Source organism: Lucilia sericata, unplaced genomic scaffold (genome assembly GCF_015586225.1).
Source record: "Lucilia sericata isolate MDLA Ls3-8-SP2 unplaced genomic scaffold, ASM1558622v1 Contig001278F_arrow, whole genome shotgun sequence".
In the NCBI taxonomy this organism is placed as follows: Eukaryota; Metazoa; Arthropoda; class Insecta; order Diptera; family Calliphoridae; genus Lucilia; species Lucilia sericata.
This window is the reverse complement of record NW_023995229.1, coordinates 71,393-89,150: the sequence shown is the minus strand read 5'-3', so window position 1 is coordinate 89,150 and position 17,758 is coordinate 71,393. Positions and strand designations below refer to the sequence as shown.

General features: G+C 28.1%; 2 protein-coding genes across 2 annotated transcripts in view; one reads left to right on the top strand and one right to left on the bottom strand.

Annotated features, from left to right (window-relative positions):
- Positions 1 to 17,758, bottom strand: part of LOC119610788 (major royal jelly protein 1) — a 72,994-nt gene that overhangs the window by 45,449 nt on the left and 9,787 nt on the right. The window lies entirely within an intron of this gene.
- Positions 2,736 to 16,199, top strand: LOC119610797. The gene is made up of 5 exons (XM_037966150.1): positions 2,736 to 3,660; positions 3,973 to 4,414; positions 5,031 to 5,553; positions 5,621 to 6,171; positions 16,010 to 16,199. Exons 1-4 carry the CDS (start codon positions 2,736 to 2,738, stop codon positions 6,125 to 6,127), a joined length of 2,397 nt encoding a protein of 798 aa, XP_037822078.1. The 3' UTR covers positions 6,128 to 6,171; positions 16,010 to 16,199.

Genomic DNA, 17,758 nt, shown 5'->3' with positions numbered 1-17,758 from the left:
TAAATCAATAAATTGTCTTTTTAATAGCTTCGGTTACTCAGCAAAAATGATACAAAAATAAATAATTAATAGTATTTTAAAAAATATACTCTTCAGTTCTAATTCAGATTCGCGTTCAGTTCTGTTCAGTTCTAGTTCATTTCTAGTTCAGTTCTAGTTAGTTTCTAGTTCAATTCCTAGTTCAGTTCTAGTTCGTTCTAGTTCAGTTCTATTCAGTTTTCTAGTTCAGTTCTCTAGTTCAGTTCAGTTCGTTTCTAGTTCATTCTAGTTCAGTTCTAGTTCAGTTCTAGTTCAGTTCTAGTTCAGTTCTAGTTCAGTTCTAGTTCAGTTCTAGTTCAGTTCTAGTTCAGTTCTAGTTCAGTTCTAGTTCAGTTCTAGTTCAGTTCTAGTTCAGTTCTAGTTCAGTTCTAGTTCAGTTCTAGTTCAGATCTAGTTCAGTTCTAGTTCAGTTCTAGTTCAGTTCTAGTTCAGTTCTAGTTCAGTTCTAGTTCAGTTCTAGTTCAGTTCTAGTTCAGTTCTAGTTCAGTTCTAGTTCAGTTCTAGTTCAGTTCTAGTTCAGTTCTAGTTCAGTTCTAGTTCAGTTCTAGTTCAGTTCTAGTTCAGTTCTAGTTCAGTTCTAGTTCAGTTCTAGTTCAGTTCTAGTTCAGTTCTAGTTCAGTTCTAGTTCAGTTCTAGTTCAGTTCTAGTTCAGTTCTAGTTCAGTTCAGTTCTAGTTCAGTTCTAGTTCTAGTTCAGTTCTAGTTTAGTTCGTTCTAGTTCAGTTCTAGTTCAGTTCTAGTTCAGTTCTAGTTCAGTTCTAGTTCAGTTCTAGTTCAGTTCTAGTTCAGTTCTAGTTCAGTTCTAGTTCAGTTCTAGTTCAGTTCTAGTTCAGTTCTAGTTCAGTTCTAGTTCAGTTCTAGTTCAGTTCTAGTTCAGTTCTAGTTCAGTTCTAGTTCAGTTCTAGTTCAGTTCTAGTTCAGTTCTAGTTCAGTTCTAGTTCAGTTCTAGTTCAGTTCTAGTTCAGTTCTAGTTCAGTTCTAGTTCAGTTCTAGTTCAGTTCTAGTTCAGTTCTAGTTCAGTTCTAGTTCAGTTCTAGTTCAGTTCTAGTTCAGTTCTAGTTCAGTTCTAGTTCAGTTCTAGTTCAGTTCTAGTTCAGTTCTAGTTCATTCAGTTCTAGTTCAGTTCTAGTTCAGTTCTAGTTCAGTTCTAGTTCAGTTCTAGTTCAGTTCTAGTTCAGTTCTAGTTCAGTTCTAGTTCAGTTCTAGTTCAGTTCTAGTTCAGTTCTAGTTCAGTTTCTAGTTCCATTCTAGTTCGTTCTAGTTCAGTTCTAGTTTCAGTTCTAGTTCAGTTCTAGTTCAGTTCTAGTTTCAGTGCTAGTTCAGTTTCTAGTTCAGTTCTAGTTTCAGTTCTAGTTCAGTTCTAGTTCAGTTCTAGTTTCAGTTCTAGTTCAGTTTCCTAGTTCAGTTATCGTCAGTTCTAGTTCAGTTTCTAGTTCAGTTCTAGTTCCTTTCTAGTTCAGTTCTAGTTCCGTTCTATAGTTCAGTTCTAGTTCAGGTTCTAGTTCAGTTTCTAGTTCAGTTCTCGTTCAGTTCTAGTTCAGTTGCTAGTTCAGTTCTAGTTCAGTATCTAGTTCCGTTTCTAGTTCAGTTCTAGTTTCAGTTCTAGTTCAGAATTCTAGTTCAGTTCTAGTTCAGTTCTAGTTCTAGTCAGTTCTAGTTCAGTTCTAGTTTCTAGTTCAGTTCGTAGTTCAGTTCTAGTTTCAGTCTCGTTCAGTTCTAGTTTCAGTTCTAGTTCTAGTTCAGTTCTAGTTCAGTTTCTAGTTCAGTTCTAGTTCAGTTCTAGTTCAGTTCTAGTTCAGTTCTAGTTCAGTTCTAGTTCAGTTCTAGTTCAGTTCTAGTTCAGTTCTAGTTCAGTTCTAGTTCAGTTCTAGTTCAGTTCTAGTTCAGTTCTAGTTCAGTTCTAGTCAGTTAGTTCAGTTCTAGTTCAGTTCTAGTTCAGTTCTAGTTCAGTTCATAGTTCAGTTCTAGTTCAGTTCTAGTTCAGTTCTAGTTCAGTTCTAGTTCAGTTCTAGTTCAGTTCTAGTTCAGTTCTAGTTCAGTTCTAGTTCAGTTCTAGTTCAGTTCTAGTTCAGTTCTAGTTCAGTTCTAGTTCAGTTCTAGTTCAGTTCTAGTTCAGTTCTAGTCAGTTCTAGTTCAGTTCTAGTTCAGTTCTAGTTCAGTTCTAGTTCAGTTCTAGTTTCAGTTCTAGTTCAGTTCTAGTTCTAGTTCATTCTAGTTCAGTTCTAGTTCAGTTCTAGTTCTAGTTCAGTTCTAGTTCAGTTCTAGTTCAGTTCTAGTTCAGTCTAGTTCAGTTCTAGTTCAGTTCTAGTTCAGTTCTAGTTCAGTTCTAGTTCAGTTCTAGTTCAGTTCTAGTTCAGTTCTAGTTCAGTTCTAGTTCAGTTCTAGTTCAGTTCTAGTTCAGTTCTAGTTCAGTTCTAGTTCAGTTCTAGTTCAGTGCCCTATTTCTGGATCCATTCGCTAAAATACTTTTCTATACTTCTTTTTTCTTAAAATCACACTAAATAAACTAACTTTGCACTTTTAGCACCCACTGTATCTAACGTATCGTTAACTTAAATATGTAGTTTGTAAATATAATTAAATTATATGCATGTAACATATATTTTTCGCCTGCGGTCGTAAGTAGTATAACCAAAAAAACGTTATTACTTCATTCATTTTAAAAACGATATTCAAGTCGTGTACACAACTATTACCATGACACACCTCTGGCTGCTGTTATTTCTCAACTCATGGCTTCAAAGTGAAGCTCAGGGTTTTGGCATTAATCTCATTAAAGTGCCAGACGATGATCGGGCACAAATTGTTTGTACCGTAGCTTTGTTGGGGAAATATTTTCATTCTGGAGAGGCCCTCTCCGGATCAGTGCTACATATGAGCATTACCACAGCTAATGCACACGTTCAGAAATCATTGCTGCATGCTTTGCATACAAATCCAAATTATCCTTGGACCATAGTGGTAAAAGATACTCATCGAGATAGTGATATGGAGGGGAAAGTACAACATGTTTTGCATGAAAAGCCCCAGTGTTATTTTTTTGTCATTGAAAATATGGAAGATGAAGATATGGATGAGGTGTTTGAAAGTTGGAAGTCTAACTTAAATTGGAATCCATTGGCTCAGTTTGTGGTATATTTTTCATCGGTAGAGGAAACCGAGGAGGAAATGACGGATATTATGATAGAGATTTTGTTAAATTTTATGAATAAGAAAATCTATAATGTTAATATTATAGGACAAAGTGAAGAGAGTAGTTTTTATTTTGGCAAAACAGTGTTTCCCTATCATCCGGATAATAATTGTGGCAATCGGGTTATATCGATAGAGACCTTGGATATTTGTGATTATCAGGAAAGTGAAAAGGAAGAAGATGAAGATGATGAGGAGGAGGAGGAAGATGAGGATAATGATGGAATGGAGACCGAAGTAGAAGTAGGAGACGGTAAAGATGTAGAAGACGGCAAAAATGAAAATACGGATAATCAAAATTCATCAAAATCTAATGAAAATGTAACAGACGAAGAGCAGAAAGAGAACGGTAACGATAATCAAAACAACTCGAAATCAAACGAAGATAATGAACAGAAAGCTGGAGATGAAGAGCAGAACGAGAAAGATAGTGATAATCAAAATCCCTCTAAATCTAATGAAGATACTGAACAGGAAGGTGGTGAGGAAGAGCAAGAAGAGAATGAACACAAAAAAGATAACGCAATTCCACAATCCTCCAAATCAATTCAAGAAGAGGAACAGGAAAAGGAAGATTACAGAACATCTCTAAACTCCAATAATTACAATGAAAATAATGCAAAACGTAAAGAAACTAACACCCAATCTCGCAATACTTCTCCAACTATCACCCCAAATTATGTAGAATATATTGATAATATAGACAATTTGGCAGAGGATTACAAAACTCTTGCCTATAAAGGCAATTCCACACAATCCGCATCTGAATATCCAAAAATTTATATTGAAGAACTATATCGTGCTTTATTTTTAGATAAATTTCCCAAAGACTTAAGTGGTTGCCCATTAGTTGCTGCCTATCGTCCCTGGGAACCCTATATATTTAACGAAGCTTTAGACAATAGTCTCTATACAACCTCAACGGGAAATAATCAAACGTCTTACAATAATACTTATGATGGAGATGAGGATATCGATACAAATGATGACGATAATGATGACTATATCACATATAATGAACAACAAGATATGGATGCGGGAGCCCAGGGATCTTCCTCGGAAATACGTTTGAACGGTATTGAATATAAAATGATACAAACTATAGCGGAACGCTTGCATATTAGCATTGAAATGCAAGTGGAGAATACAAATCTTTATCATCTTTTTCAACAGCTAATAGATGGGTAAGATCCAAGATTGACGTGATTTGTAATTTAGTCTATAGACTGGACTATGGATAAGACTATAGACTAGATTATAGATTGGACTATGAACGAGAATACAGACTAGACTGTAGACAGGACTATGGATGAAACTAGAGACTAGAATATAGACTAGAATATAGACCAGGCTATAGACTAGACAATAGACTAGATTATAGACTACACAATAGACCAGACAATATACTAGACTAGAATATAGACCAGGCTTTAGACTAGACTATAGACTAGAATGTAGACTAGAATATAGACTAGACTATAGACTAGAATATAGTCTAGAATATAGACTAGAATATAGACTAGGCTATAGAATAGACTAGACTGTAAACTAGACAATAGACTAGACCATATACTAGTCTTTAGACTAGGATATAGGCTGGACTATAGACTAAAATATAGACTAGACTATAGACTACAATATGTACTAGACTATAGACTACACTATAGACTAGACTCTAGGTTAGACTAAAGAATAGAATATAGACTAGAATATATACCAGGCTATAGACTGGACTATAGGCCAAACTATAGAATAAACTATAGACTAGTCTATTAAAGAAAAACTTCCCTTCCTTTTCAGCGATATTGAAATGGTTGTTGGTGGCATTGATGAGGATCCCAGCATAAGTCAATTTGTGTCCAGTACCATACCCTATCATCAAGATGACTTGACTTGGTGTGTGTCGAAGGCTCATCATACCACCAATCTATTCAACTTTATGGCAACATTTCAAATTGGTGCCTGGATACTCACCCTAATCTTCATACTTACAGCCTCATTGAGTATTTTTATGTCCCAACAATATCTACGTTTGCGTTTGGGTTTTCTTAAAAGTTACTTCAGCATCAATGTCTATGTAATGGGCATTGTACTAAGTCAGGCCATAAACTTGCGACCAATACCAACCAGTTTAAAGTTGTGTTTTGGTGCAACGTTTTTCATGGGTCTCATGTTTAGCAATATTTATCAGAGTTTTTTGGTCAGTACATTGACAACGCCTAAGTCATCGTATCAAATTAGTCATTTAAATGAGATTTATCAGAATCGCATGCACATCATGGGCAGTGTGGACAATGTAAGACATTTAAATAAGGAAGGAGAGGTATGTAGTTTGTACGCAAGTGAAAATTTATCAATGATTTAAAATTGTTTAATATATTTTTTCCTAGATCTATCGTTATGTGCGCGAACATTTTCAAATGTGCTACAACATTGAAGAGTGCTTGCAGCGTGCTGCCAAAGACACAAAACTGGCTGTGGCCGTTTCACGCCAACACTCCTTCTACAATCCTCGCATACCGCGCGACAGTCTCTATTGCTTTGATCGCAATGAAAACATTTACGTCTACTTGGTGACAATGTTGATGCCAAAGAAATTTCATTTATTGCACAAAATCAATCCGGTCATACAGCATATCATCGAATCAGGTCACATGCAAAAATGGGCACGAGATTTAGACATGCGCCGCAAGATTAGCGAAGAAATACAACGTGCTCGTGAGGAACCGTTTAAGAGTTTGACACTGTCACAAGTTGCTGGTAGTTTTGCATTCAATGGCCTTTTATTGTTGTTCGCCACATGGATGTTTGTCATGGAACATGCAGTTTATTGGTTGGTTGTTAGGCGTAGGACCAGATTAAAGTTGGCCAAATATATGCATAGGAAACTGGTGTGAATTGTTTTTGTTTCTTTGTTAGCAGACCAGGCGGCTAGTTTAACGTGAGTGCATACAGTGGGTACTTAAAGTCAGAAAAAAATTTTCTATTTTTATAGAAAATGTTTAAAAAATAAATTTTCTATTTTGAAGAAAAATTTTTAAGAAATTTTTTATTCTTATCGGAAATTTTTAAAAAATTCTCGATTTTTATAGCAAATTTTTAATAAGTTTCTACTTTTATAGATAAGTTTTAATAAATTTCTACTTTTATAGAAAATTTTTAATAAATTTTTATAGAAAATTTTTAATAAATTTTCAAACAAAATTTTCAATAAATTTTCTACTTTTATAGACAATTTTTAAGAAATTTTCTATTTTTATAGAAATAAATATAAAAAATAAATTTTCTATTTTTATAGAAATTTTTCAATAAATTTTCTATTTTGATAGATTTTTATAGAAATTTTTTTTAAAATTTTCGATTTTTATAACAAATGTTTAATAAGTTTCTATTTTTATAGAAAATTTTTAATAAATTTAAAAAAAATCTTATTTTTAAAAAAATTTAAAAAATTGTATATTTTTAAAAAAAATTTTAAATTTTTATATAAATTTTTAATAAATTTTCAAAAAAATTCTAATTTTTAAAGAAAATTATAAAAAATTTACTATTTATATAAACAATTTTAAATTATATTTTTTTAGAAATTTTTTAAATAAATTTTCTATTTTTATAGAAATTTTTTAATAAATTTTTTTAATATTTTTAAAGAAAATTTTGAAAAAATTTCCTATTTTTAAAAAAAAAATTATATTTTTATAAAAAATTTTATATTTTTATAAAAAATTTTATATTTTTATAAAAAATTTTAAATTTTTATAATAAATTTTCTAATTTTATAGAAATTTGTTAATAAATTTTCTATTTTTATAGAAAATTTTCAATAAATTTTCTATTTTTATAGAAAATTTTCAATAAATTTTCTATTTTTATAGAAAATTTTCCATAAATTTTCTATTTTTATAGAAAATTTTCCATAAATTTTCTTTTTTATAGAAAATTTTCAATAAATTTTCTATTTTTATAGAAAATTTTCAATAAATTTTCTACTTTTACAGAAAATTTTCAATAAATTTTCTACTTTTATAGAAAATTTTCAATAAATTTTCTATTTTTATAGAAAATTTTCAATAAATTTTCTATTTTTATAGAAAATTTTCAATAAATTTTCTATTTTTATAGAAAATTTTCAATAAATTTTCTATTTTTATAGAAAATTTTCAATAAATTTTCTATTTTTATAGAAAATTTTCAATAAATTTTCTATTTTTATAGAAAATTTTCTATAAATTTTCTATTTTTATAGAAAATTTTCTATAAATTTTCTATTTTTATAGAAAATTTTTCATAAATTTTCTATTTTTATAGAAAATTTTTCATAAATTTTCTATTTTATAGAAAATTTTTCATAAATTTTCTATTTTTATAGAAAATTTTTCATAAATTTTCTATTTTTATAGAAAATTTAAATAAATTTTCTACTTTTATAGAAAATTTTAAATAAATTTTCTATTTTTATAGAAAATTTTCAATAAATTTTCTATTTTTATAGAAAATTTTCAATAAATTTTCTATTTTTATAGAAAATTTTCAATAAATTTTCTATTTTTATAGAAAATTTTCAATAAATTTTCTATTTTTATAGAAAATTTTCAATAAATTTTCTATTTTTATAGAAAATTTTCAATAAATTTTCTATTTTTATAGAAAATTTTCAATAAATTTTCTACTTTTATAGAAAATTTTCAATAAATTTTCTACTTTTATAGAAAATTTTCAATAAATTTTCTACTTTTATAGAAAATTTTCAATAAATTTTCTACTTTTATAGAAAATTTTTAATAAATTTTCTACTTTATAGAAAATTTTAAATAAATTTTCTACTTTTATAGAAAATATTAAATAAATTTTCTACTTTTATAGAAAATATTAAATAAATTTTCTACTTTTATAGAAAATATTAAATAAATTTTCTACTTTTATAAAAAATATTAAATAAATTTTCTACTTTTATAAAAAATTTTAAATAAATTTTCTACTTTTATAGAAAATTTTAAATAAATTTTCTACTTTTATAGAAAATTTTTAACAAGTTTCTATTTTCATAGAAAATTTTTAATAAATATTCTATTTTTATAGAAAAATTTTAATAAAATTTCTATTTTTATAGAAAAATTTTAATAAAATTTCTATTTTTGTAGAAAAATTTTTAAACAAATTTTTATTTCTATAGACAATTTTTCTGTAAAAGTAGAAAATTTTTAATAAATTTTCTATTTTTATAAAAATTTTTCAATAAATTTTCTATTTTTATAAAAATTTTTCAATAAATTTTCTATTTTTATAGAAAATTTTCAAAAAAAATTTCTATAAAAAAATTTTAAAATAAATTTTCTACTTTTATAGAAAATTTTCAATAATTTTTTTTTTTTATTAAGAAAAATTTTGATAAAATTCTGTTTAAACTTATTTCCAATTTTTTTTTATTTTTATATTTTTACAATAATTACGATATTTTTTTAGAAAACTTTATACAAGTTTTCTTTTTTTTATAGAAATTTTTTTTTAAAAACTTATGGCTTGTTTGGACAATGATGACGTCATTTTGAACAACTCAATAATAACATGGGCTTGATGTCAAACTTTTGATTCAATTTCAAAACCATTTTAAACCAATATTTTATATATTTTTTTAATTTTTTTTTTTTCTAAATTATATTCTTTTAAAATCGAGCAAGCAGTCCCACTATAAATCTCTCCACCTGTCTTGGCATAAAACTAAATATTTTTTTTTTTAATTTTTCTTAATATTTAAAGAATATTTTCTTTAATTTCACACCGTATAGTTATTTCAAAAATTGTTTGTATTGATTTTCTGATATCAAGAACGTAGAATAGTTTTGTATAAATTTATACTTTATGCCTGGCATTGTTATCAATAAATGTTTACATTAAATGGTTTCTATTTTCCAAAAATTAGGTATTTATTTAAACAATTTCCAAAATTTTACGCAAAATCAAAAACAGAATTAGACCAACGTGTAGGCGAATGAACGGAGAGAGAACAAGTGAGCGTTTGAAAAGAAAATTTTGAGCAAGAAAAAAATAATATTTTTCAAAAAATCAACAAAAATGTTTAAAAAGTATCTAAATATGTATGTGTTTATTTTAATTACGTTTGCCAGTGTAGATGGAATATTTAGAAATAACACACCCACACTAAGATAATAATAGATACTAATACATGCAACAAAAAAAAAATATTCAAAATTTTACTAAAAAGAAAATCAAGCGAAAAGTATAAACAAACTCACGAATACACAACAAGAATGGCGCAAAAGATTGAATAATTCCAAAAATAAATAACAAAAAATTAAATCTAAAAACAATTTGTATACAGAAAATTCCTACTCACTAAAGATTTTTTGTTTATTTTAGAAAAGAAATTTCAAATTTAGCATTAGTGTAGATATTTGTGTGTGAGTTTATCATCATTACTTTTTTTATTTACAAAATTTGTATTTTCTATAGCGAAATTTTCGTGAGCAAATTCTTTAATAGACATGCGTGCCTTTGTCCTAAGAACAAATATTAATAATATTGTGGAGATTCCATTAAGATTTTTTGGCCGCCAAAGTGCTTCCACTAAATGATTATGATGCACCAGAGTTTATTGCTACAAATACATTCAACATTTGAATGTATATTGAAAGATATTTCTACATTTACTTTTGCTTTAAAATTAAAAATATATATTTTTTGCTAAAAAAAAATATTGCTACACATTAGTTGGTACATAGAGTTATACATACATATTGTACATTTATACAAATGTACTTCTTATATACCTAAAAAATTTATATAAATTTAGTAATATATGTACTTTATATAAACATACATATATTCCATAATTTATATACGCTAACAATTTTGTATATTTTGTAAAAACAATAAATTTTCTTTTTAGTTGTGTAAATTATAAACACAACAACTACAATGTATTTGAATAATTAAAAAAGAAAACTATATCTTTCTAATTATAATGCAATTTATCTACCTTTTCTTTTATTAGCCGTAAAAATAAATATTGAAAATTTTTTTAAGTTTTTTTTTATAATTTTTTGTTTATCGATATCTTAATACATATATTGGAATTAAAATACACATTATAATTAAACTATCTACACCCAGTGTACTCCGCTACCCTAAAAATAATTTTAGGATCTAACTCTAATAGTTTTCCAAATAAAATTCTAACTCTTATACACAGAGGTAAAAATAAATATACACGCCTGGTACCAAATTGACACCAAATTTTTCAATAACATCCGTTATCAAGTATATGCATACAACACGTTGCGTTGTCAACATTGCAACAATTCATTGTCGCAATATAAATTTTATATACATCCGTTTTCTAAAAGTTAACAAACGTTGAGCTTATCACGATTTGACAGTTTGGTTTGATTGGTGTCGATTTGGAACCAGGCGTGTATATATTTTTTTCACTCTGTGTAGTTTCCGAGATAAAATAAGTTTTGTATTTAATTTATATGGTAGATGCCACGCCCCCTATTGCAAGTTCCAAACGTTCATAGGGATTTCAATGTTAACCAAGCAATATTTTAAAATTCTATCTCTAATAGTTTCCCAGATATATGAAATTTATATTTAATTCATACTTAGCCCCCGATTGTCAGTCCGCCCCCTTTTTTCCCCAAAATTTTCACATGAATGTCATATTTTTTCTTGCAAAATTTAAGGATTTCAACTCTAATAGTTTCCTAGATATACGATTTTTTATATTTACTTCACATTGGTGGTGTCACGCCCCCTATTGTAAATCTTCTTTTTTTTGTTAAATATTCACTTTGATACTAAAGTGTCTGCTATGTACTCCAGCTTTTATAATTTCTTTGATACTCTAATAACAAATTGTCTTTATATGGCAGGTGCCACGCCTACTATACCTAGGCCGCCCATTTTATTTTCAAGTGTTCATATGGTTCTCAAAGTTGTCAACACAACATTTCAGGACTCTTACTGTGGCTGTTTAACAGATATGTATGTGACTTTTAATACTTATTTTGTATGTGGGCGTGGCACCAACGCCTACTTGACATTTCGAAATAAAAAGTACGCTAAAGTTCTTTCCTTTCCACGATTGAGCGAGCTGTTGTTTGTTATTAAAAATGGGCAATATCGATCCACTATTTCGCCTAGCCCCTATATAAGGTCCCCTTCAAAACATGACTTTAACGCTCATAATTGGCTAATATAAAGCAGTGAAAGTCGACATAAACATGTTTTAAAGGAACTAAATCTCTTTGTAAATTTTTATAAGGATCGGTCCAATAATGTCCATATCACCCACATAAAGTTTAACTCAAAAAATTACTTTAACATATATAAACTTTTTACTATAACGTTAAAATTCGACATAAACAAGATTTATAGGAACCAAAATCTTATAAAATTTTATGAGGATCGAATTATAATCGAACCTACCCCTAACGCACACAACTGGCGTAAAACTACCAGTTTAGTAAATGAAATTCGACATGAATATGTCTTATAGGAACCTTAATCTATTTGTCAAATTTTATGAGGATCGATCCATAATTGACCCTATCCTCCTAAGAAAATGACTAATGATTATAATTGTTTTAAAAAGACTAGTTTTATAGGAGTCAAAATCTCTCTATACATTTTTTTGAAGATCGGGCAATATTAGATCCAAATTGTAGTTACAAATAAGAAATGGATCATTTCATATATTATTGGTCCATCTTCCGAAATTAAACCAATCTTTTAAATTGGAAAAGCTCGGTTCATAATTTACCCAAGCCCTCATTAAACTATCTATTCCGAAAATCCCCTTTAATGTTTACGTTATACATGTGATATTAAAATCATTAATATAGATTTGATAACCGTTACATTTAAACAGGTGCCTAGTGCTTAATTATATTAACAACTAGCTATACCGAGTTAGCTTCGCTACTCTGCAAAAAATATAAATAAAAACCCACAATTGAATGTCCGACATTATTATCCAAATTTCTTATAAATTTTACAATTTGCTATTTTTCACATTCAGGCCTGTCACAGAATTCAATTCCGATCAAAAGTATTTTCCTTTTTCCGAAAAAGTAAAACTTTTGGAAATTTTATTTTCAATAACAAGCAGATATTGCTAATTTCAAACCGCTTTCTATAAGATAATCGAATGAGTTGAATGTTATAATTTAGGTTGTACGACCATTAATTATGGACTTTATTATTTGTTAGAAAAGTACCATCGGCCAAATTAGTAAGAATTTTGTTGCAAAGAACCTGTGTTAACATTTCATCCTACATATAAAATATTTCAATTGTTTGTAACATTTGTATAAAAAAAAACAATTTCTAATTAAATGTTCTAAATAATTGAATAAAAAATTTTAATTTTAACATAATTTTCAAATTTTAAAAATAGCCCACATACACTCATAACATGAATATGTATGTATGTATTCATTGCTGCTGTAGACTTTTAGTTTTTCACTAATTAAAATCTTATTGAAAACACTCTTCCTGTCATTTATTCACAATTATTCACAACGAAGAAAAATTCCTTTTCAAAATATTGAAAAATAAAAACAAATATGACATAAAGAATGCGTTGTTTATTTTGAAAATAACTGAATATTTATTCATATGCAAACATAAAACAAATTGAGGTAAAATCGAAAAGAAAAAAAAACACCAACAACATGATAATCCAAACTACGCGCACCTTTTAAGGATGCGATGCTGCAAATTGAAAACACCAAAGTGCAACAACTTTTACACACACTCATCATCCAACACAACGTTTGGACGTTACACCACACATTCGCAAATACAAGACATAAAAAAGTCATAAAGATCGGAACAGAACGAAACGGACGTACGGGATGAAAGTATAGCAACCGTCAAAAATAATTATGATTAGAGGCTAAAAACAAACAAATTTTTTGTTGTATTGCTTTTAACAATTTAAGTTTTTTTTGTATGTATGTATTTGTTTTCAAACTTATTGTAATTATTTTTAAATCGAAATCATATTTTGGCACACAATTATACGATTTAAATTTGAATATTTTTGAATTTGAACAATATGAAAATGTTAGATTCGAAATTTTGTAATAATTTTCAATATCTAATTTTTTTGATTTTTTTAAAACATTCTTGATAACAGTTTTCAACATTCTTTTCTCCTTTTTTCGCAAAAACTGAATATAAAAGTAAGGCCCGATTTTCTGTACATATAATTGAATCTTTTAAATTGGATTCGTAACAAACCAGGATCGTCTACATTGAATTGAATCTTTTAAATTGGATTCGTAACAAACCAGGATCGTCTACATTGCGGCAATCTGGAGTCGTACGGATGGGTATTTCTCTCTTAATATACATATTAAAAGTTCGAAACACGAATGCGATGGGAAAAAGATTTCTATGTACTAAAGAAATTGCACAAAAATTCACCCTATTCTGTATTTTAATTCGAATCGAAATTTTCTACATAGCTACCATCGTAATACATAAAAGATATGGGTCCCGTATATCTGAACTGTGTTCATTAGATTCATATGAACGTTGGGGTAATTTTCCGAACAGGGCCTTCAATGAGGGATTGGACTGGGTCAATTATTGATCAAATAAATCCGAATTTAAAGAAGTAATTATTTTTTCGAATTATATCCTAATTCTATCACAGTGCTTAACTTTTGAAATGATTTCTCAACTATAAACTAATTTTCTGTAAGGGAGTTTTTATGGGTGGTACGGTAAACTATGGATCGATCATAAGAATATGGGTTGTGCCCAATTTCACCATTATACTAATATTTTAAGTTTTTAAGTCAATTATGAACATTAGTCATTTTCTGAAGGGGACCCTATATGGGTGGTAGAGTCAATTAAGAATAGATCATCATAAAATTTAATAGAGATTTCTTCTTTTAACATAAAATTTGTTTACGTTAAATTTCATAGCGTACTGGCATATTTAAGCCAGATATTAAAATTACAGTCATTTTACAAAGGGGACCTTTTATGGGGGTAGGATCCATCACGGAGCTATCATCATAAAATTTGATGGAGAGATTTAGATTAATATAAACTTGTTTATATGAAATTTCATCAATAAGTATGTTGACATTTTTGTGCTTTAAAGTAATTTTCTGAAGAGGGCCTTATATGGAGCGATCCTCATAAAACTTCATAGAGACATAGTTCCTACGAAACCCGTTTATGTTGAATTTTATTGCTATGGCGATATTTTTAGTGCGTAATGTGCGTTGGAATGAAATGGAACGGTCATGGCTAGATCGTATTAGAATCTAATGAGGACCCAAAATATATATACTTTTTTGGGTCTTAGACCAATATTTCAATGTGTTATAAACGGAATGACAAAATTAATAAATCTTTTTTTGATTTTTTCAGGACCCTATCGTGTTTTTAATAGACGGGCGGACGGTCATGGCTAGATCGTATTTGAATCTAATGAGGACCCAGAATATATATACTTTTGTGGGTCTTAGTCCAATATTTCAATGTGTTGAAAAGGAATGACCAGATCCATACTTTTTTATATAGATATATTTTAACTTAACTTTGTTCTATACAGTTTGGAATTTAATGACGCCAGCTGAAAGCATCCAAAATATACTTTTTTTTAAAATTGTCAAATTAAATTTTTGATAAAACAAATAAAAATATATAGTCGGGTATGACCGACCGTATGACCATCATACACCAGTGTGGGCAGGAGGTTAATATGGGCCTATCCTTATAAATTTTGGTAGAGGGTTTTACGTCTACATTAAAGTTATTTATGCAGAAATTCAAAATGATATTAGCGTTTATAAGTGAATTTTGATCTTCAAGTCGTCTTCTGAATGGGACTTTGTATGGGGCCTAGGGTTAAATGAATCCCGGTTATTACGAAAATTATCATATATGTATATAGACTTATATAAAACTAAGTTTAAATTTAACATATTTATGAGCTCAAAAGCCCTATTCGAGGGGTACGGCTGTATAGACTAGGCGAAATAATGAACCGATTTAGAGCTCGTCCTTGGGTCAGAAGAAGAAGATTAAGTATGTGCCAAATTTCGTCAAATTATATTAAAAATGGCGATCTGTAGCGTGCGCACAAGGTTTACATGGACACACAGACGGACAGATAGTCAGATGGACGGATAAAGGTAAATCGATTCAGAAGGTGATACTGAGCCGATTGATATACGAGTATAGGTGGATATAGAGGTGTTACAAACATCAGCACAAACACATAATACCGTCCCACTACAGTGGTTAGGGTATAAGGTTGGGGATAAATATGAGTTTTCTAAAAAATTGATTTTTGAAAAAAATTATTGGAAATTTACTATTGAAGGTTTTCATAAAAGGCTTTCAAATATAAATATATATTCTTTATTCTTAAACTTTGAATCATTTTATACAAAAAAAAATTCATTCTAATCTTAAATACACAATATTTTTTTATTTGTGTTCTTATAAAAAAAGAAACAATATAATTTAGAAATTTCTATTTATTATATTTAAATTATATGAATCATTTTGGCTAGAGAAATGCTGCTGAATCAATAATACCATATATGAACGAACACATAATTATGCAAAAATTTTGAAAATCTCGCAAATACAGCAGCATATCAAGCGAAACAAAGAAATTAACAAATATACTTAATAATAAATTAATACTTGTATCTGTGTATATATATTGAACAATTGTTTAAAAATAGCCTATAATTTTCTTTTATTATATTTTTTTTTTTTAGCGGCTGATACTTTTATCAGGTGTACGAAATAGACAATGACAACAAATAGTCAAAATGCTACAACCACTTTTTCTCTTTCAAAAACAACATGATCATCATCAACACCGTCATCATCGTACAAATATTTATCCAAAAAAAAATTTCAGAAAACACCAAATTCAATTTGTATTGTCAAATGAAATTATAAATATAAATGTTAAACACATATTACAACAACAATATTTTAAGATTATTGATATTTTTAAACAAAATACAATACAAAATTTAATGCCAAATTTTAACAAAATCTACTCAAATACTACGACATCTTTGGCAAATGTGCTCTATTTCTCTCATTTTTATTGCTATAATGATAATTTGGTTGTTTTTTTTCGATATTTTGGTGGATTTTTTTATTATTAAAAAATATCTGAATATTTTTTTAGCATTTTCCACAATTATAAATACAAAAAAAAATGAGAAAAATTGTAGAAGTATTAGTTTGCATTTAGAAAAAAAATTCAAAATTTTTTATTTTTTTTTTTTATTTTTTTTATTTAAAAAATATTTTAAATAAATATTGAAAAAAATAAATGAACAACCACCTACTTTTGAAATTATTTTTAGATAATTATGTAGGAATTTTATTAATGAAATATAACAAAAAAAAAATTATATTCAAATACACCATTTCCCATGAAATATTTTAGAAAATGACTAATACATTAGATCAGCAGACTATAACTTGCAGGCACGTGATGTTTAACAAAAACTAATTGAGTTTAAAAACTTCTGGGATCCTCTAGAATAAGAAAAGAATACTGTTCCTTTTAGCTAGTCCAGTAACTGGACCACCAACAGCCAATGCTTAATAATTGTAAACTTGTTTATTTTCTATTTAACAAGTGCATTCCTTATTAAAAATTCAAACTTTTTTAAGGAAACGGTGTAAATAATGTTAGATGTTCTGCTTTTATGATTTCTTATTCGTATAATTTAGTTTTATTTTCATAAAAAATTTTTTTTTTTTTTTTAAATATAAAAAAAATAAAATTGACAAATATTTTGACCCCCATTATATTATGGGGACATACTAAATTAAGTTGGTTATTCGTTAGGATAGCATTTTAAACACATACATATACATTTTTTTTTTTACCCTACATTACCTTGGTTATAAAAATGTTCTGTACTTTTATAAAAATTATTTAATAGAAACTAAATGTTCATGATTATTTTAAACGAATATTGGTTATAGTTTTCTGGACGAATATCTTTAAACTTTTGAACGAATCGTGGGGTCAGAAACCATATTCAATTTAGATAAAGTAAGATTTCAAAATGCAAAAAGTTTGGAAGCGTCGATATAGTCTATTTATTTTCTTTATCCCTAATCTGCATTTCGATTACATTTCCGCATTTAGTTTATCAACAATCGATAAAATATATTGCAACGAAAATCGAAATCGTAAGAAAGTGAAAAGGTAGTTCCATTGCAATATAATGCTTTACATTATACATTACGATTGTAGACATGTTTTGGTAACTGGCACTATGCTAGGTACCCCGCCATGAAGGTCACTCTTTGACTAAATGATCAGATTTTCTAGCAATTCATTGAACCAAAGCTGTTCTTTGGTATTGTCCAAAGAATACATTCTGGTTAATATGGTTATTATGTTGAATCCAACGAACGATCAGATTGTGTGGCAAATAAGGGCGCACGACACCCATTCATTGGACCAGAACTATACTTTAGAATCCCCAAAG

Bases quoted from the DNA above. Each gene is read 5' to 3' on its own strand.
- LOC119610797 (XM_037966150.1), top strand. From the start codon at position 2,736: ATGACACACCTCTGGCTGCTGTTATTTCTCAACTCATGGCTTCAAAGT. The intron at 3,661-3,972 runs GTGATAATCAAA...TTGCCTATAAAG, and splicing joins AGAGCAGAACGAGAAAGATA to GCAATTCCACACAATCCGCA. The intron at 5,554-5,620 runs GTATGTAGTTTG...ATTTTTTCCTAG, and splicing joins ATTTAAATAAGGAAGGAGAG to ATCTATCGTTATGTGCGCGA.